Genomic DNA, 20608 nt, shown 5'->3' with positions numbered 1-20608 from the left:
AAGTCATATAAGCTTTTCAGTTTTGAAGTTCAAACAAAAGTTATTCTGTTTATTTTATTTCAACATTCATAACTCGGATTTTAAAATGAATTTTACGTGTTCACGTTACTTATTTTTATTCTTTCCAATTTAAACATCTCATACACATTCAATAATTTTAATCAGAATCTCTTAAGATTTTTAGTTATATCCTGACTTTTTATAAATAAATTATTCAATAAACTATAATTATCTTATTAATGAATTAATTTAATTACAAAATTTAAGATATTTTATCCTATTATTTTATAAAATATTTTGAAAATAATGCAACCTGAGATGTCATGTTGTGTGTGAGATTTTTTCACCTCATACCACCTTTACCTATTGAACATTCATACAAGTCCTTAACTTTATTCGGAGAACATAAAACTAAATATTAAAAAAATAAGAATATAGAAATTTGAAAATTGTCTATTCATTTCTCCAATGTCTTGTGCTAGATAAGCAACCACGTTTTACTTTTTCTCGTATATTGTTCCAACAACTCATGTTAGATATGATCTTATCCTAATTAAGATATGTGTTGCATATGCTCTTAACGTAGAACTATGCATCATCAGTAATATTTCAATATTATTTCCAATTTTTAGAAACTTACGACTGTACATGATTTGAAAATTATAATGTTCAATTCAGTTATATAATTCTAAAGCAAAAAATACAAATAAGAGACAGATCATGATAAAAGAGTTTATCGAACATAAATTACTAGTCAATTTAAAATCTTATCATTTAATTGTTTTTATTAAAGACGTGGCTAAAAGCCCACCATAAAAAAGCTATACAGCACACGACAAAAAAGGGAGCAGCTCCGGAAGAGTCCTCCATAAGAAGACGAATTAGAGAAGCTTTTTTTTTTTTTTTAATTATCATCATTAAAATTAAAAAAATGCATCTAAAATTGTATTCTAAAACCAAATTGATTTTATTAACATGAAATACAACAATTCAGACTAAAAAAAAATATTTTGAATTTACTGAGTGAAATAAGTTAAAAGAACATCTTACTTTATTTTCATTACCTTTTCTTCCTAAACCAAACACTAAGAATATTGGATAATATTCTCTTTATCTGGTTGTTTATAGCAAATGCTTGGGCTTCTAAAATTGGTAACGTACACGTCCCTTGCATCTGCGAGAAAAAAAGGTATATTTTTCGATATTACAAACGTTGATAAGGTTGCTGTTGTTGTTCTTTTTTTTTAAAATAAAAAGAAAAACTTTAACAGAACAGAACAGAAGACACACGTATGTAAACAAGGCCAAAACGGGGTTGTCAATAGCCATCAAGAAAGGTTGTGTACAGAAGCTTGTACGTCACAAGTCATTTCTCCCTGGCTCTCAATACACCAGCATACAGACAAAACAGGGAAAAGGGATAAAAGAAAAATAGCGACTGAAATGATTTTTCCCAAACGCCACAACCAATTAAAAAACACCCCATTATTATTTTCTTAAGATATATACTCTTATATTTAAATGGTGGGTCCCATTTCAACAGTTTAATTCGGCCGCCAGCTTTGTCGTCTCTTTCGTCTCCGTCCATCCCCGTCGTTCCTTTGCGTTTGACTCTCTTCCTCCTTCTTCATTCTCTCTCTCTCTCTCTCTCTCTCTCTCTCTCTCTCTCTCTCCACCACCCTCCTTCTTATCGTTCTTTTCCTCTTCCTCATATTGTGATCTCTTTTCCTTCGTCACTCAGTTTTCTCTGTTTTCACACACTTCAAACTCTCCTTTTCTTTCTTTAACCGACAAATCAATCCAAAGGGACTGATAACCCGTTACTCGTTAACCCCCCACCACCGTTTATTCTTTCTTTTTTTCGCCCAAGGTCAGAGCTTTTTCTCTCTCTTCAACCGTTTTTCATTGTTATGAGGCGGCTTAAGAGGTTGGGCATCGTGACTTGAGGATCACTATTGCTTTTTTGAGTGGATTTGGTTTTTTCGTCTTCGGTGAAGAGGTAAGGGAGGTGAGAACAGAGATGACTGGCACCGATGAAGTCAACCTCAGTGAATCTAAGGTAACATAACATCTATCTGTTTTTTTTTTTTTTTCTACTTTCTATTGTATGTTTGCCTTGTTGTATATGTTTCTGCGACTTCCTTGGTTTGTTTATGTTGATTGCGTGACGAGGGGTGTTGTTGATTTTGGGGGAAAGTTTTAATCTTTGGCTTCAATTGAAAGGCCAATGACTGAAAACGTATCTCAGTTACAGGGGGAAGTCTCTGTCTCTTTTATTACCTTTCTGGGTTTGGTTAATAATCATGGTACTCGTGGGATTAGGAGGATGCTGTTTTTGGGATTGTTTAGGTTTTTTCTTGTACTTAGTATTTCGTCCATGTAGGCCTCTTGTTTCTTTTTCTGGAAAGTTGGGAAATTCGAGTTTGATTTGGTGGCGCAAGGCGAAAATTCCTCTTTTTTCCTGAAGATTTCTAAGGCTCGTACCCTTTTGTAATCGTTGTTTCTGGTCTAATTTGTCAGCTTTTCTCTTGTTGATCTGCTAACAGTGTTATGATATTTTTTTGCCTGGTGCCCGTGTTATCTAATTAGAGGGGAGAAGCTTTCAGCTTAGTGACCTAGTTACCTGAATAGGAGGAATCAATCAAGAGTCTGTTTTTAATTCTCACTACCGTGTTAGTTGATACGGATAAGGTTCTAAGTTCTAATAATATGTTCAATCTTTTTGTAGAGTGTTGTTCCACTCAATACCTGGGTGCTTATCTCCAATTTCAAGCTTGCTTACAATCTACTAAGACGTGCTGATGGAACGTTCAATCGAGAGTTGGCAGAATTCCTGGACCGCAAGGTCCCGGCCAACGCAATTCCTGTGGATGGGGTATTCTCTTTTGATCATGTTGATCGAAACACCGGTCTATTCAATAGGGTGTATCAAGTAGCTCCTCAAAAGGAAACTAGGTGCAACATAATAGAGCTGGAGAAGCCCCTGAGCACAACAGAGATCGTTCCTGTTATAATATTCTTCCATGGTGGAAGCTTCTCTCATTCATCTGCTAACAGTGCTATCTATGACACTTTCTGCCGCCGCCTTGTGAACCTTTGCAAGGCTGTGGTGGTTTCTGTAAACTACAGGCGATCGCCGGAGCACCGTTATCCATGTGCCTATGATGATGGCTGGGCTGCCCTGAAGTGGGTTAAGTCCAGGAAGTGGCTTCAGTGTGGAAAGGATTCGAAGGTTCATGTGTACTTGGCCGGCGATAGTTCTGGTGGTAACATTGCTCATCATGTGGCTGTGAGAGCTGCTGAAGAAGATATTGAAGTGCTAGGCAATATTCTTCTTCACCCACTGTTTGGTGGGGAGAAGCGAACTGAGTCAGAGAAGAAACTTGATGGAAAGTACTTTGTGAGGCTGCAAGATCGTGATTGGTATTGGAGGGCTTTTCTTCCAGAAGGGGCAGATAGAGATCATCCAGCTTGTAACCCATTTGGTCCCAATGGTAAAAATCTTGCAGGCCTCAAGTTGCCTAAGAGTCTTGTTTGTGTGGCTGGTTTGGATCTTCTCCAAGATTGGCAATTGGAATATGTGGAAGGTCTCAAGAATTGTGGCCAAGATGTCAAACTTCTTTACCTTAAGGAGGCAACTATCGGTTTCTACTTCTTGCCTAATAATGATCATTTCTATATCCTCATGGAGGAGATAAAGAACTTCGTCAATCCTAACTGTTAATATACTACTTAACCTTACTTACAGGATCCCATACATAACTAAAAGCCTGACATTTCAACTGGGTAATCTTCTTTTTTTTTTTTCTATTTTTGTATCTTATCCTTTTCTCTTTCCCTACTTTATAGTGGTGGTGTGTAGTTATTATATAGTTATGTAGTGTTACTCACTGTCATAACATCCATGGTGGTAAATCTGAGCTTTGTGTGACTGGTAGACTACTGCGTCATGTTATCTGCTCTTGTCGTTTGAAGGGTAGCATAAATCAGTCTCGGGAGATTGAAGTGGCAGAGTTCAGTTCATTAGCAAATGAACCCTATTTGACTTTTTCAACCTCAATAGCAGGAGGAGATATTGCTCGGTGATCACTTTGGTTCAGTGAATGCATTTGATTTATGTTGTATAACATATTATTGAATGGGAACTGGAGCAAATCCCATCCTGTTATGAACTTGTATGTTATATAAATGTCATGCTTGTTTTAAGTTAGATTTTGCTTTGGGAAGAAGCTATATATACTGCATCCTGTTTAATTCAAGTTAAGCAGTTTCATCTCGTTGATACCAATATCACAAGGAATGTGTTTTGGCTGACAGGTTTGCTTAAAATAAAAACTCAGGTTTTCTATTTTCTTTGTCTTTCCTTTCCTGTTCCAAGGACCATCTTCATGACCAAAGAACTATGGTAATGGCTGAATATGGAATTATCAACTAAGGTGAAGTGTAGAAGATACAAAGTGGTTTGAAAGATGAAGAGTGTGAATTATTGTGTGGATTTTATTACAATTATTTTCATTTGTGTTGGGTTGAACGTTAGATTCGCTTCCAAAAGTTGATACCAAAGTCCAAGATGGAAAAGGGAAAGGAGTTTTGTCTGGTGTGTACTTAATCATAATGAATAATGAAACGTGTAATGGAAAGAGTGGGTGGGTGGGAGGAGGACCATCCTCGGTCCTTTGATGCCTTGGCAAATCTCATTTCATCCACAAAAAGAGATGAAAACAAGAACTTTCACAAGAACTGTGGAACAATCATGCCATGAGTATGGAGACCAACAGAAATCATGACCCATGTCTGCATTGGAAAGCATTATAGTCCACGGCTTCCTGCTCCACCTCTCAACTGGTTCAATCTTTAGATGCAATTTTTTTTTATGCAATTCTATGAACTTAAATTTTTAAACTGCGAGTTTTTCATTCCACGATCAAAGAGTGTGTAATTTTTTACTTTGAATTCTACTTAAGATTTTCATTCAGCATCAATGAGGTTAGAATATGATGAATTGATATGCAGTATCACATTTTTGGTGATAATAAGATTTTTGGGTTATCACATCCTTAAGGAGCCAACGCTTAATAGATTTCTGTTTCTACTTAATAAATTAGTATTCATTTTCTCAAATTTGTACAGTAGTCTTGCTTATAAAATTAACATTTGACAAGTAAAGATATATATTTTTGGAGGGTTATGCTGATAATATATCTTCTCTATAAAATTTCCAAAGCGTGTATCAATTGATATTGGTGTTTAGAGGTTCCATAGGTATTCTTAGAAAGGTTTTTTATACCTTAAATTGTTTGGTCTTCTTTGTCAAGACATCAAACATATTTTCAATTGTTGGAGGACTTTATACTTTTGTTTGTTCTTATTTGTCAAAACATTAAATAGATTGTAAGAAGGCTGTGTTTTCTGGCAAACTGAATATATACATATTTTAAAATAAAATTAGAGGTGTAGTGTATACATAACAAATTTTCTACAAATCTAAACAATAAATATGTATTTTATGTTTATATTATTAACATATAAATAATTCATATCAATATATACTAAATATAAAAACATATAAAATATTTTTTATTTTGCATATGTTACTTCTCACTTAGTCCATATATCAATTAATGTTGTGTTTGAATTGAGGTGTGGATTTGGGAGAGTGAATTTGTGTTGATTTGGAGGACTTGTTTGAATTAGAAGAAAGATGATATGATTTGGATATGAGTGAAAAGTTTATGAAATTTGATGTATGATGTGATTGATAAAATTTAATAAATTATAATTTTTAATAAAATAAATTATATGATTACCATTTTATCTTCAATGTAAATAGAAGAAATGATACTTAAATAAAAATAAAAATATTATTTAAAATAAAAAAAATATAATTTATTCATATTATAATTAATAACTTAAGATAATTATTATTATTCTTAATTATAAATTGAAAGAATTTATAATATAGACGGTTTAATTTTAGCTCCATATTTATTTAAATATATTTTATTTTATAGAATTAATTTATTTATAAAAGATGTTTATTTGAATAATAATAATATTATTATTATTATATAATACTAATTATTATAATAATTAAAATTAAAATTATATATATAATAATAATATACGGTGTTATTAATATTCATATAATTAAATATAAGTAAATTAAATTGTTAAAAAAAAGAGACAATAAAATAATTTTAATATAATGATTTGACTTTTTCTGCACATCTCTCTATTTAAGAGAGTGTCAAATTTTGCAACTCACTTGTAATTCCGCACTCTCAAATTAGTGTAAACAAGTAGATCTGAACATACTTTCAAGTCACTTTTCATTTGTATGAAAAGTACTCATGCGAATCCAAACACAGCATAAGTGAATGAAACTTTTCTTGACTGAACTTATTAAAAATATAATTTAGGAAGATTAAAAAAAAAACTTGAAAGAAAAGTTGTTAATAAATATATCATACATATATACATATAATCACTGCAAGAAACTATTAAAATTATTACATAGTAACTAATTTTATGACGAAAAAAAATGTTTAGAGCCCAAATTAGAAATCAATTTCCTAATTATAAATTAATTTAGAGATCAATTCCTTTAGTAGTAAAAAACATATGTAATTAATGCTAGTGACTAATTTAAGAACCAATTTATAATGTAAACTATTTTAGTTATCACTTTAGATACTAATTATAATTTTTTGAAATTATTCTAATTATCAATGACTTTTAGTTTATAAATTGATATCTAAATTAGTCACTATAGTAACTAATTATTTTTTATACAATTTTGTTACTAAAATTAGTTGTTAATCAAATATTTTCTTATAATATAGCTCATTAAATATTATATTATGAAATTTTAGATTTTTGGATGAAAAGAAATAAATGTGACAATATCAAATTATAACTTTCTTTTTTTCATAATAATTTTTTTTTTTACAATCAAGTTATATTTCAAAAATCTAGTGTCTTAATTTCTGTCAATTCTGCAAATAGTATCACCGTTTCTTATCTTCATTATTATTTTCTTGTTAATTATTAATACTTGTCATTTAAAATGTAACCTACTACAACATACACGCAAGTGGGACTCATTTAAATTATTAGACCAATTCATAAGATTTAGAGGAGTTTAATTGTTTGTTTTCATTTGAAGATATATGAGAGTTTCAATTTCTTTTAGCTTTTGCTCAATCTTAATCATTTACTAGCAGAAATAATTTTTTTTTTCAAAAAAAAAAAAAACAGTGCATATATTGTATTTGTATATAATTAGTGCACACTAAAGAAAATCACTCTTATAAATTCATAATAACTCACCTATTTATTATATAAAAAAGAGATATTTAATGGATTATTATTTAGAAAATCAACCCTCCTTTAATACATTTATGGATTGATATTTGAACATTTTTTTGGTATAAATTATTTAATTTAGAATTAAAAATATTTTTAGTCCTTAAAATTTTGACACAAAATTATAATTTATTTGTTCTAAACTTTAATATAATTTGATTTCAAAATTTTTATATAGTTTAGCAAAAATTTAAAAATAAATAAATATAGTTTTTATAACATAATTTTATTATATTTTAATATGAATATTTAAATTGTTTGTACAATTTAAAGATTTAGAATTTAGGATTTGATAACTGAACTATATCAAAATTTAAAATAACAACAAATTTAAATTTTAAGTCAAAATTTATAAATTTTAAATATATTTAACCCTTTAATTTATAATAACAATAAAAATAATAATTTCCAACGTCATATTATAAATTTTTGTTTTTATATAAGTAGACTCCATGTCCTGTATGAGATATTTGCTTATTAAAAGAATAAAACATCTTGATTTAAACTCTATTTAAACAGTGCGAGAAAAGAAAAAATTGTATCTATTTCAATTAAATCTAATATTAAGATCTATGAAGGTAAAGCCTATATTCATAAAATAAAAATCAAAACATTTTCATCTTTTAATTTTCATTATTTTTCATCCACATATTTCTCTCCACGTGCTATCTTTTCCTATCTTAAACAAAAGCTCAAAGTAAATTCACGGGAAGTGCTTTATTTATAAATATTTTTCTCACAAATAAATAATGTCATTCATACATTCTAGACAATAGACAAACTCTACAATTTTGATGTTTGTCTCAATCATTAATCCGAAGATAATCGCACTTAAATCAAAATTATTTTGGAACTTTTGTCTTGATAGCTTTATTTAAAAATTTTGCACACTATTCTCACACTTTTTTACTCCCTTGATTTCAATTTTAACTAATTTGTACCACCCATATTCAATAAAAGATATTTGTTCTCTTGAAATTAGATGACACAAAACTAAAACCCTAGAACAAAATAAAATCCGCAGTAGATTGAAAAATAATAGTTTAATGAACATGTACTTAGCGCAGAAAGGAGTAGTATATTACTCATCTTTTGCAAGTTTCAGAATTTGAAATTTCTCGAAAGCTTTTAGTATAAAAAAAGAAATTTATTTTTACTATAAATACACTTTTAACCTTAATAATATATGTTTTCAATCTTTTTTTAATTTTGTTATAGTTTAACAAATAAATAATTACAAATACATGTGAATGCCTGCAAGTAACATGGATTTAATAACTTTTCTTTTCTCAAATTCATAAGCTACTGTTTACCACTGAGTTTAACTTTTATACAATGTTAGTTAAGGATTTAAAATATTGTCTTTTACCCAAAAGTTATTTATAATACAAATACTATTCCTTTTTAACTAATCATAATTAAATATGTTTGTAATATTTAAATTAAAGCGTATTGATAATAGAAATAAGAAATAAAAAAGAAAGTTGTGGATTTTTGAGTTTTGCGGCTTCTTTCTCCCTGCACATGCAAGGTAGAGAATTTTCTAACCCTTCACCCTCACTCACCCACCCACTTTATCCAATATTTAATGGTAACAGTGACATTATGCATATATCTTCGTTTGGAGGATTGATTGGATTTTATTTGTGTGCCCAAAGCAGAAAATCCCTCTAATGTTACCCTTTTGGTTGCATATATTCCTCAGAATCGTCCCTCACAAACCTTAAATCACTCTCAGCCAAAGCTCTTCAGAGGTATCACTTGTCACCATTCACTATACTATTTATTATTATGTCAAAAATCTCCACCGTGAATGCTTTCTCTAATTGATTTTTATTCATATTAATTGGGTCTCTCCATGCCACTCTACACCAATTCATTTGTTTGACGTTTCTGTTGACTTTTACTTGTTCTAATGATGATTTTACCTATTCGTGGTGGAATTTTTGTTGTTAGGGATAAGGGGAATTGGAGGATAAGTCCTAATTGATTCTGTTTTTGATTGTTTTCTCGTTAAATTTTAGTTTCTGAGGATGTCCATGATGTTTCTGGGACATGGAAAAGGGTTTTGAGTCCCGCGAGGTGGTCTTGTTTTAGTTTCGTATATACTCTTCAGAATTAGGAACGTCATGCTGTTTACGAAATTGCCTTGCTCTCTGAACCTTATATGGGTAGTGGAAAGTTTATTGGATTTTTGTCAATTTAGTGCCTCAAAACACGATAAACCCAACCAATCCAATCTATGTTGAAAAAGGTCATGTTTAGGAGAAGAAAATAAGAAAGTAAAACCAATACTTATTTTCTTATCTCATAAATTAAAATTAGTTTAGCAGAAGTTAAAATCAGTTTTTGGATAAGCTAAAGGAGAGCCTTAGCCTGGAGAGCTGTTCCAACCAAATCAATACTAACGTGTAGAAGTTTTTCTCTCAGGGAAAGAGCTTAGCTTGAGTCAACTGTAGTGTTTAACTTTCTACGGGAAAAATGAAACAGATTTATCTTTGTTTCATCTTTTTTCCTTTGCTAATAATGGTTTCTAATTATTTATATATGAAAATTAAATCTAAAAATTTACTCACTTTTTGTGGCTATAGCTTCTTTGTTTGTAGGTCTGATGAACACAGATTTTTTGAAGATTTTGCAAAAATAAGATGCTCCAGCATTACAAAGTTTTGTGTATTTCTGTGAATAGTTATGTATGCCACAGCCAGTGCACTTTACATTGACGAAATGGGTTATGCTATGAGTAGACTAGAGATAGATTCTGATCATTGTGAAGATGGAAATGCCATCCATGAAGAGTCTAGCAGTGGACAATCTAAAAGACCATCGGCATTTCTGGACAATGAAATTGCTCAGATAACAAAGCTGAAGTCAAACCCCCATCAACAATTAGTCCAAGTTGGAACTGGAAGGCCGCAGTTGCCTGTTTCTCCTGTGAAGATGTTGGCAGGTCGGGAATCAAATTATTCAGGACGGGGAAGGTTTTCTTCAGCCGATCGCTGCCATCTTTTGAGCAGATATTTACCTGTAAATGGTCCCTGGCTTATTGACCAAATGTCTAGTCGGGCATATGTATCCCAGTTTTCAGCTGATGGTTCTCTTTTTATTGCTGGGTTCCAGGTAAAATGTTTTCAGCTTCAACCTGAAAATGCATGCTATAGTTTTGATTACATTTAAATCACTTTGCAGGGAAGTCATATAAGAATATACAATGTGGACAGAGGTTGGAAAGTTCAGAAGAACATTTTAGCTAAAAGTTTGAGATGGACAATCACTGATACATGTCTTTCACCTGATCAACGCTACTTGGTAAGTTAATAGGTTCTACGTCCTTTTAGTCCTTTTGTTTTCTGTGAAGGTACTATTATCCGGCTTTTTCTTATGGCATCTGCACTCTTCAATTTCAGGCTTATGCCAGTATGTCACCCATTGTACACATTGTAAATGCCGGATCTTCTGAAACAGAGTCCTTAGCCAATGTTACAGTATTCACATCTAACACTACTCCTTTTTTAGAATTTCATAAATAGTGCAATTCTTTTAGAATGCTATAAAATATTACAGAGTAATAGATAATGAAAAATTGGATTTCAGTGTATCTATTGGTGTATGGATTCTGTTTAGTAATATTCCTTTTCCTATTTGTAATATACTTTCATTTCTTCTAATATGCAGGAGATACACGATGGTTTAGATTTTTCATCAAATGATTATGGAGGGTACTCATTTGGAATTTTCTGTGTGAAATTCTCGAAGGATGGAAGAGAAATAGTTGCTGGAAGTAGTGATAATTCTATATATGTGTATGATCTTGAAGCAAATAAGATCTCACTTCGAATTTTAGCACACACGGTATTGCTACTAGGCACAACTGTATTTATTTAGTTTCATATGGTTTGGGCTATTGTTTGATATCTATTGGTTTATGAAGTTATGTTGCTGAAATAATTAAGTTTCCTGATTCATAATATAATTGCAGTCTCGACAGATAGAATTGATTGTGTATTCTGTACGGTGGATTGCTCTACTGGTTATAAACCATTTTATGTATTGGCAGTGCCTTTACGGTAGTGCCTGTGAAATTCTATTTGAGGTTTTCTGTCAATGATGTATTCGTAAATAGATCATAAAATTTACAAAAAATGTGGAGAATGTGGGTAGACTTTTGTATCCTAAGGTGGAACCTCAATTTCATTCCTAACTTATTTTTGAGCATTCAATTCTACTTGTTTTCTTCGCTGGCTTAAGTTCAGAACTCAAGATCGTTTGAGAGAATAAGCTTGATTATAAAATATGGAATTACCTCTTGTAATGCCTAAGTTCCTGCACTATCGTTTTGGCTGAGGGATTTAAGGTCTAATAATCCTCTATTTAACTTTGAAATATATGGAAGACTAACAAATATGATTCACTATGTTGGTGTAGAAGAAAAGAAATAGATAATCCAGAGATGGTACGGATGATATGGCTGGATAACCACACTTATTCTTAGTATCCCTACCTTCTCCAAGCTATAAAAAACAATAGAAAAAAAATGTCCAAGTCAAAAGAAGAATCGGATTGGACTTATGTGATATGTCTTTCTTCTTTTTTTGGTTTTGGTTTTTGTATCGAAATTATTTTCCTGTTGCTCTGATCTCTGATGGTTCAAAAATATTAACCATCATAGAGGTTCTAACATTTGGTTTTCATTTTATGTTGCAGTCTGATGTGAACACTGTATGTTTTGCTGATGAAACTAGCCATCTTATTTACTCCGGGAGTGATGATAGTTTTTGTAAGGTTTGTTCAACACCATACGATGGTTTTTTCCTGTCAATATATTATGTTCTTTGTCCTTGAATATCCACATCTTTTTATTTTAAATGGAAGTGGTGGCACCTTTTTACACAGGAAGTCATTCTCATAGTCATAGTCATACAAGGTTAAATAAATAATGAACCTGAAAGTTGTTTCTAGTTAAGTGCGGTAGTTCTTCTCTTTGGCCATAGTCACTAATTGCAGAAATTCCATGAATAATCACTAGAGTTGTTTTAGTTTGTCTTCTGATTGTTGGTGAAGAACAAATTGTAATGTACAAATTTGGTTAGGTCTGGGATCGGCGTTGCTTAAATGCTAAAGCCAAGCCAGCAGGGGTACTGATGGGACACCTTGAGGGCATTACATTTATTGATACTCGTGGAGATGGGCGTTATTTCATTTCAAATGGTAAAGATCAAACCATCAAGCTCTGGGATATACGCAAAATGTCATCCAATGTTACCAGGTATGCTCCCCACCCACCAATCCACCTCTAATATTCTGATGTGCACATTTCTTCTTAACACGTGTGTGGAATAAAAAACATGACTTAAGGTCATACTAGGATAATACTAGCTGATGAGTTTTGCAATGCTGGTGATGTTTAACAAGATACAGATTCGGTTATACCAACATTTCCTTAAGGTATCATGTTGGAGTTTGATTTTATTTAATTCTTAAAAGAATATATAAGTTAATTATGATATATTATCTGATTATAAGGCTGATTTTTTTTTTTTTGAATTATCTATGAAGCATTCTCACTACATTTTTTTCAATGCAAAATACTGGAAGTTTTATATAATTTTGTTATAGAATGACGTGTCATGTTGGACTCATGCTTCTGTCTCTATTTGTGTTTGCATACTTGTGTGGGTAATTGGAGCTCTTAGAATGATTTTCAGAATTCAGTCTTGCATGTGATATTTATAGATTTTTAACCTAGCTAACGATATCTGTTCCTCTCCGGGATTATGATGTTTCTTGATGAAATTGTTGTTAATTCATTGACGTACTATAACAGAATTTTCTTTCTATTCCAGCAATCCTGGGTATAGAAGTTATGAATGGGATTACAGGTGGATGGATTATCCACCCCAAGCAAAAGACTTGACTCACCCTTGTGATCAATCAGTAGCTACTTATAGAGGTCATTCAGTCTTGCGCACTCTTATCCGCTGCTATTTCTCACCAGCTTTTAGGTGAGCACTAAGGTGGCCTTGCTCTGTAATTCTTCTTCACTTTCTTGTCATGGTCCTCTTTTGATCTTTTTCTTAAAGCTTCAATTATTTGTCATAGTCAACCAAACTGTTTGTAAAAGTGTGCTTGGTTTTTTGAGGGGGAAGAATAAAACAAGTTCCGTCAGGTTCATATTTGGACCAGCATGCAGCTTTCTTAACATATTAATTATTTTTCTTTTAAACTGGTTTTCTTTAGCAATATCTTTTGGCTTCTATATCGTTAGGGGATTTGATTAAAGTTGTTAGACTGATATTATCCTTAAATTTACAGCACTGGGCAGAAGTACATCTATACTGGATCACACAACGCATGTGTTTACATATATGATTTGGTATGTAATTTAATTTCTTCTGCTCTAGCATTATATCCATGTTGTATGATTGGCACAACATTATTTAGTTACAAGTTAACAAAAAGTATATTTCATAACCAATTTGATGACATTAATATCTATTATATTAAACGGTAATCCACCCATTTTATGTCAATCCTTGTTAATTTTTTGAAGCTAAAAAATTATTATGTATTTGAACATGAGTGATAATACTAAGGTTTGATTCTTCATTGCCCGTAAATGGCTTGCCTAAAACGATACAGATCACGTGAACACCCTTTCGTACTCCACTACATGGCTACTGTTAATGAATTTGATGGGGAAGAGCGGTGTAACGTGATGTATATTTTCTTGGGCACTATGCATGAACAAACTATATCAGATTGAACTGCTGTTTGCTTATTTTACAAAGAAACAACACGGACAAAAAGTTCAAGCTGGTTCTCTTTTGATGGTAATTTTGATAATTTACTACAGGTGAGCGGAGCTCAAGTTGCGACACTGAAGCACCATAAATCACCTGTGAGAGATTGTAGTTGGCACCCCTTCAACACCATGCTTGTCAGCTCCTCTTGGGATGGAGATGTAGTGAAATGGGAATTTGCTGGGAGTGGTGATAGACCAGCCTCTTTGAATAAGAGGGTATGGACACGACACTTCTATGATGAATACATGTGATGTCCGTCGAATTAGTTATGGAATGCTCTGGGGATGCATACCCTGTTGTTAATGAACATGTATAGGACGTTTCGACATAATAAGGCATGACATGAACAGCCAGAAGGTCTTGGTACATAAATAACCATGTAAATTAAGATTGGAATTGATTCATTAGTACGCTATGCCTGGAACAAATTATTAGTATTGTACAATGTGTCATTAATTGGTGCGGTCTTCTTGTGGTGAACCTAGACTCCTGTCCTGCATGGTTCTTTGGCTGAATCATTTACACGTACACTGTACCCCTAATTATTGGGGTTCGCCTTTTGTATATATCAGGAATAAAGCTAATAATGCTTATGGTTTCTTCCAAGTTAGGCCGTTCTCCTTCAGATAGCTGTAAAGCAATAGAAAAACAGTGACAGCATATATTTGCCCAAACGCCACTGCCAAGATGCCAATATCACTGTGGTTGTGCCGTTGTGGATATCATGGGAATCTTAACTTGGTTTCATCCTTTGTTTGTCTTGTCTTGGTGATTTATCTAATTATTTTGTTTGTCATGATAACTTGGTTCCTTGATTTTGATAGAGCTCATAATAATTGTTATAGAGGAGCAGGTTGATTTATTTATGCCTGCCTTTTAAAAGCAAAAGTGTTCCAAAAGTTATGAGTCTTAACCTTTCAAAGAATAGAGAAATTTCTCATGTTATTGGCCTTAGATAGCTTTTTCTTCCAAAGGGCCACACTTCCGAAGGCGCTATCTTAACAAATGGTAAAACTACGGGGGACCCTCTCTCTGCTGTCTGGTTATTGGTAAAGCAAAGATGTTATTCTAAGCCACAAACAAATTATAAAATGATAAAACGTGAGATTCCACAAAGGAAACGAGTGAGATGTCGAGTGAATTAAGTACACCCAGTACGATGAATGCAACAAAACATAGAAGGATTGGGTTGGGGCCTCCAGCACAAAAGGGCTACATGTTTCCATTTGTTTTTGGCGACAACGGTCTGATACAATTTTAACAAATAATTTATTATTTATAGGCAAATTGCAAAAGATTGTTATTTACTATTCCCCAGAAGGTTTTGCATGTGAAGATTAGAGTACCGAGAAAATTCTCGGACGATTGGCTTCAAAAAGTAGAAGTTGAACTTGATAATAGATTTAATCATATATTAGCAGATATAGACATGCATTATGCCAACGTATTTGACGTATTACCCGAACATCCAATCTAATTAGGCAACAACACGAGACAGACAGTTAGATATATATAATTGGCTGTGGGTTAGGTTTTGTTATTAGTGTTAGGTTGTTTTTCTCCTTGTTTTCATTCACATTTATTTAGCTTTTTTTATTATGCTTTGACATTAGCTGCTTCAACCCTACCTATTCTCAGTTCTTTTTTCTTGTTTTTTCACATTTGCTTTTTACCGTGATGATTCCTTTGTCGCCACACTCGCACACACAGGGAGGAAAAAGAGAAATAGTGTCAGTCCAGACAGAAGGCTCAAAAGGCTTACAATTGCAATGCAAAAAAGATATCCCCAAAATGGTTGTCGTCCCTACAACCATTTTCCATTGAAGGGAGCAGCGACTCGTGCCCATGGAAAGCTTAAAAAGCTGAAGAAACGGTAATTGCACCGAATGGCCACCACTCCACTTCCCCCAAAAAAGGATAGATACAATCTGAAATTTGTGATCATGAGTCACACAACTCTTCTAAAAATAAACAACAAAAAATGATGGAACAATAACCAATTGGCATTGGTATACATGCATCACACCAAATTTTACATCTCCACTGTGATCAAATATGTACCAAAATTATGAATAGACAGGTGCCAATGCCATACCATTATGTAATCATTAGAAGCTTCCACCACGACACTAGCAAGCAGCATTTTAAATGAGCATAAAAGAATGAAAAAAAAACAAAACCTTTCCCAATGGCAAGATACCAGTGATGACAATAAAACTAAAAAAGATAATGCAAATATTAAGTCACAGTAGATGGCATAATAGAGCTTTAATTGATCGAAATAACCTGATAATAATAATCAATAATTTTTGCTTTGTTTTTCATAATGGACTAATCATATTACATTAGTAATATAGATAATGATCATAACATATATGATTTGAGAAGCTCCTGGAGCAAAAAAGCTAAATTATCTAAATCTAATCCAAAAATATTCACAATATTCTCATTATTCATCCCCGAATAACTACCACAAAATTAAATAATAATGAATCAGAAAGGCAAGAAGAGAAATAAGGAAGAAGAAAAGAGGTAAGAAATTGACTTGATGGGTCGGGTCGGGTCGGATCAGGTTTTCAACTGGTTGCATTGCGCAGTAGGCCTAGTTTTCTGCTTGCCAGCCCTCAAGGGGCAGGGTGTCTCAACGGGCGGGACCATGCAATTATACTGCAGACACAGGGAGCTTCTCTCTGGAATCACCGCCGTTGGGCTTATCTCAATCCCCGTCAGATAGTTATGCTGCAAGTAAAGTATCTGAATGCTCGCGTCCAGCAACCGCTCCACGAAGCTAGCCGGTACCCGACCCGAAAATCGGTTGTTATTCAGGTACAGGTACTGCACGCTCGCCAGCATTGGCGATATCTGACCGGACAACCGGTTGTAACTAAGATCAACGGTCGGGATGGACACCTGCTCAACGGGCTGGACCAGACCCGAGAACTGGTTCCTCTCCAGCTGCAGATTCGTGAGCGGGAAGGAGAAGATCCGGTCCGGGATTGGGCCCGTGAACTGGTTGAGACTGAGGTCCAAATAGTTAAGCTGGTCGAGGCGGCCCAGGAGGCGGTCCATTGGGCCGGTGAGCTGGTTCCAGGCCAGGGAGAGGTACTGCAGAGAGGGAGGGAGCGAGTTGGGAGGGAGCGAACCGGAGAGAGAGTTATGCTTTAGGTCGAGCCGTGTTAAAGTGTGCGACTCGAACCGGGGGAGCGAACCGGAGAGGCGGTTATGGCAGAGGATCAGGTTAGTCAGCTCCGGTAGGGATCCCACGGTTGGAGGAATGCGTCCGGTGAGTTGGTTGTAGCTGAGATCGATGGTTCTGAGGCTGCGTAACCCGCCGAGCTTGGTCGGAATTTCGCCGGAGATGAAGTTGCGGTTGACGCCGAGGAACCTGAGGTTCTTCAAATCGGAGAGGGATTCTGGTAGAGGACCGTAGATTCTGCCGGGGACAACGGTGAACTCCGCGAGCGAGGAGAGCTTGCCGAGGGCGGGGTCGAGGCGGCCGGTGAGTCCGGGAGAGCCCGCCCTGGGATCGCCGAGGTTGAGGGAGATGACCCTGTCGGAGTCGCAGTAAACCCCGGCGAAGTTGCATGGGTCTGCGGTGAAATCCCAGGAGGAGAAGAAATGGGAACCAGGCATGTCTTCGAGGGCTTTACGAATGGATTGCAGAGCGAGGAAATCGGCAGGGTCTAAAATAGCCTCCACGTGTAGAAAAGAGAAGAAAATGAAAAGGAGAACAGCACCAACATTTTTGTAGGTGGCCATTGAAGCCCCGGTGAAGGAAGAAGCAGAAAATAGGGTTTTATAGAGAAAAGAGGAAGCTGACTGAAGAAGAGATTTTTTTGTGGTTGAATGGAACTGGAACTGGAACAACCAACATCTAATAGTCAAAGGCCTTATTTAAAGAGGGCGATTAGGCTTGCAAGAAAAGCAACTCTCACTGCACCACACCACTGTATCAGAATGAATGAAGAAATGAATCTTTTTGTGTTGGCTTCTCAGAGAAGGAGCAATGTGATGGCAATGGTAATCACTACCAAAAGCTCCTGCTTTTTGCTTTCTTGTACTTCCTACACTTTCTCTTCCAACCAACCAAACCTCCGATTAATCAATAATATTTCTTTTTTATTATTTTTTCTTTCTCGGGAACAGTTACATCAAACGGTTGTCCGAGCCTATCTGGCCTCCGAGCCTCAGCCTCGCCTCCCACGTCATCCTCTCCGCGCCTTTGCTTCGGCTCTTGTCTCTTCCGAACCATTAGCTATAGCAGCTGTCAAAATGATTGGATCGCTTCGACACGTGTTTCTCCAACCAAAGATTATGTGAGAAGGGACGCTGCAAGTCTTTTGCTAATATATTAAAAACACACAATTCTTTCATAAAATAGTCATTTATTAAAGATAAAATTAAACATAAGCATTAATATTTTTCTTTAATTTCTTTGAGAGAAACTAGTCGTATATATGAAGAAAATTAATTTTCTTTTTAAACAAGAGCAAACAAAAGACTAATATTTTTTCCTATGTCCTTTTTGGGGTTTCCTTGCCGTCTACTCCATTAATTTTTTTTACACTAAAATAATTACCAATGTAGAAGTGAGCCAAAAAGGCCAAAAGCTGGGGGCAAGGAAAGTGTGGGGCTTTCGAGTGAGTGACAGCTAAGCTATGAAGTTAGGATTATTTAATTTCACCCAATTCTTCTTCAAAGCTTCTTCTATACAGTTTCCTTCACTTTACTTCATCATAAAAATAATAAATGTGTATTCCTTTGTTTTGCTTCCATCTCTGTGTTCATTTCATTTCACGTACCGCAAAATACGATTCTTTCAATACATCAGGATTCAGGAGTTTCATTTCATACACTTGATGCGTAGCAGCATAAATGTCATTAACTAGACACTGAATTTACCCTGATCATTAAGTCTTCCTACCCCAATCTGCATAACATTAAAAATCAAGCTAATTTCACAAAATAGCCATGACTAGAAAGAAACAATTTTTCTATTCTCTTTTCCTTTTAACTTTGTTGTGATATGTGTACAGTGTGGAAATAAACCAACAAACACTTTTTACCCCTTTTTCTCTGTTTCCCTTTGATCAAAGGAGGTGGTTTGAAGGTGAAGTAAGCCAAGTCAAACACATTTTTGGTCAAAGATATGCATGCTCCAAAGCTTGTTTCGCAATTCACCAATTACCGTGTACAACGATGAATTTATTCCCCCTTTTTATTTTTGGGTACAGAATTTAAGTCAACATAACAGAACCAATGCAGCTATTTCATGTGCTAGGGAAAGTTTGTTTCGTTTTCCTAAATTGTTCACCTTTTCTTCCTTCCTTATATTTTCACTATCCTTTCCTTTGCTAAAACTATCTCAGCTCTATTTGCGTGGGTCAAAAGCTATACAGCTGTAAAATCAAGTTACACTTTTAACTCCCCCAAAAAAAATTGAAAGCAACCCCAAATATGGCTATTTGAGGTTGCACTAGAAGTAGATACAAAACATATGGTGAAGTTTGTCAAAAGTCTCGAAATCAGTTTTCATTTTTCACCACCAGATTAACTACTCTGACTCAGATATATTAATTATTCCAGCAACAATGTTCCTAACCATTACCCTGTGACTAATGGTTGGAGAGTTAGTTTAATAACATACCCAACTAAAAACTCTGAATTCTGAATTTTACCCCTGTTTTATCTTTTCTACTACACATTTTTTCGTCAAGAGCAAGTTTTGTCCCAACCCACAAGAAAGTTGTATGAACTTTTTGAAATCGGTGAAAAAATGTTATCTCAAACAAAAAACATAGATGTATGTAGCAAAACACAACCTGTCTAGATATTAATATTGTCGATAAAAATGTGCTCCTCAAACTCAAATCCAGCCAAACAACATAGAGACAAATTAGAAAGAATTTTTATTTTACGAAATGTAAGAGAATAATGTCTGTGATGAATTTGGTCCCAAGAAAATGCCAGAATTCATATATATGCGTGTAGGTGTCCAATTAAAACCACACGACATCAATTATTTAACATATAATATGGTGAGAGGCAGCTCTGAGAAAAAAAGAAAAAAATCCACATGACCCCAAATGGTCCTGTTTGAAGTTTCGCACACCAACCACAACAACCAAAACACCTACTTATTCTGGTACATGTAGTGTCTAATTTAAGGACTTTGAGGCTGTGCCTTTTGAGACTTGCGTGGTGATTACTCCACTCTAGTGTGTTCATCCCGCATGCTTATTAATGTAACTTTCTAGTACTGTCTTTTTCTTCCAGCTCTCTCCTTTCATCCCACTAGCTTAGTTTTAACCCTATTAATTCTCAATCATGTTACTTTTCCTACTCAACATTGGTAAGTTTAGTTCGATGTACATCACGAAAAAGTTTGAAGGAACCTTGATGGTATAACTTAAGTGTTGTTATTACATTGGATATGTGTT

At 34.2% G+C, this 20608-nt stretch overlaps 3 protein-coding genes across 10 annotated transcripts; 2 read left to right on the top strand and 1 right to left on the bottom strand.

Moving 5' to 3' along the window:
- Positions 1-1498: 1498 nt before the first annotated feature.
- LOC114191547 (gibberellin receptor GID1B-like) lies at positions 1499-4946 on the top strand. Of its 7 annotated transcripts, none has more exons than XM_028080776.2 (4): positions 1499-2059; positions 2729-3634; positions 3749-3786; positions 4538-4946. In XM_028080776.2, the coding sequence occupies exons 1-3, from the start codon at positions 2021-2023 to the stop codon at positions 3764-3766; spliced, it is 963 nt and encodes a 320-aa protein (XP_027936577.1). In that variant the 5' UTR covers positions 1499-2020; the 3' UTR covers positions 3767-3786; positions 4538-4946. The 7 variants fall into 7 exon arrangements, 5 of the variants coding, with proteins under 5 accessions (XP_027936577.1, XP_085532288.1, XP_027936576.1 ...); XM_085676162.1 differs by lacking the exon at positions 4538-4946 and adding an exon at positions 4318-4531; XM_028080775.2 differs by lacking the exon at positions 4538-4946 and adding an exon at positions 3976-4210 and having other exon boundaries at positions 1500-2059.
- A 3925-nt stretch (positions 4947-8871) lies between these two features.
- On the top strand, positions 8872-14774 carry LOC114190490 (transducin family protein / WD-40 repeat family protein). 2 transcript variants are annotated; one of them, XM_028079396.2, is made up of 10 exons: positions 8872-9119; positions 9957-10485; positions 10555-10674; positions 10773-10850; positions 11041-11217; positions 12070-12147; positions 12456-12631; positions 13209-13367; positions 13678-13738; positions 14219-14774. In XM_028079396.2, the coding sequence occupies exons 2-10, from the start codon at positions 10057-10059 to the stop codon at positions 14417-14419; spliced, it is 1479 nt and encodes a 492-aa protein (XP_027935197.1). In that variant the 5' UTR covers positions 8872-9119; positions 9957-10056; the 3' UTR covers positions 14420-14774. The 2 variants fall into 2 exon arrangements, with proteins under 2 accessions (XP_027935197.1, XP_085531997.1); XM_085675871.1 differs by having other exon boundaries at positions 8993-9119; positions 9998-10485.
- A 1687-nt stretch (positions 14775-16461) lies between these two features.
- LOC114190491 (uncharacterized) lies at positions 16462-18182 on the bottom strand. The gene has a single exon (XM_028079397.2). It carries the CDS (start codon positions 17925-17927, stop codon positions 16737-16739), a length of 1191 nt encoding a protein of 396 aa, XP_027935198.1. The 5' UTR covers positions 17928-18182; the 3' UTR covers positions 16462-16736.
- Between the last annotated feature and the right edge of the window lie 2426 nt (positions 18183-20608).

This window comes from Vigna unguiculata, chromosome 7 (assembly GCF_037176805.1).
Source record: "Vigna unguiculata cultivar grain cowpea cultivar isolate G323 ecotype 2 chromosome 7, ASM3717680v1, whole genome shotgun sequence".
NCBI classification, from domain to species: domain Eukaryota; kingdom Viridiplantae; phylum Streptophyta; class Magnoliopsida; order Fabales; family Fabaceae; genus Vigna; species Vigna unguiculata.
Note: the sequence above shows the minus strand (reverse complement) of the source record. Positions and strands in the feature narration are given on the sequence as shown.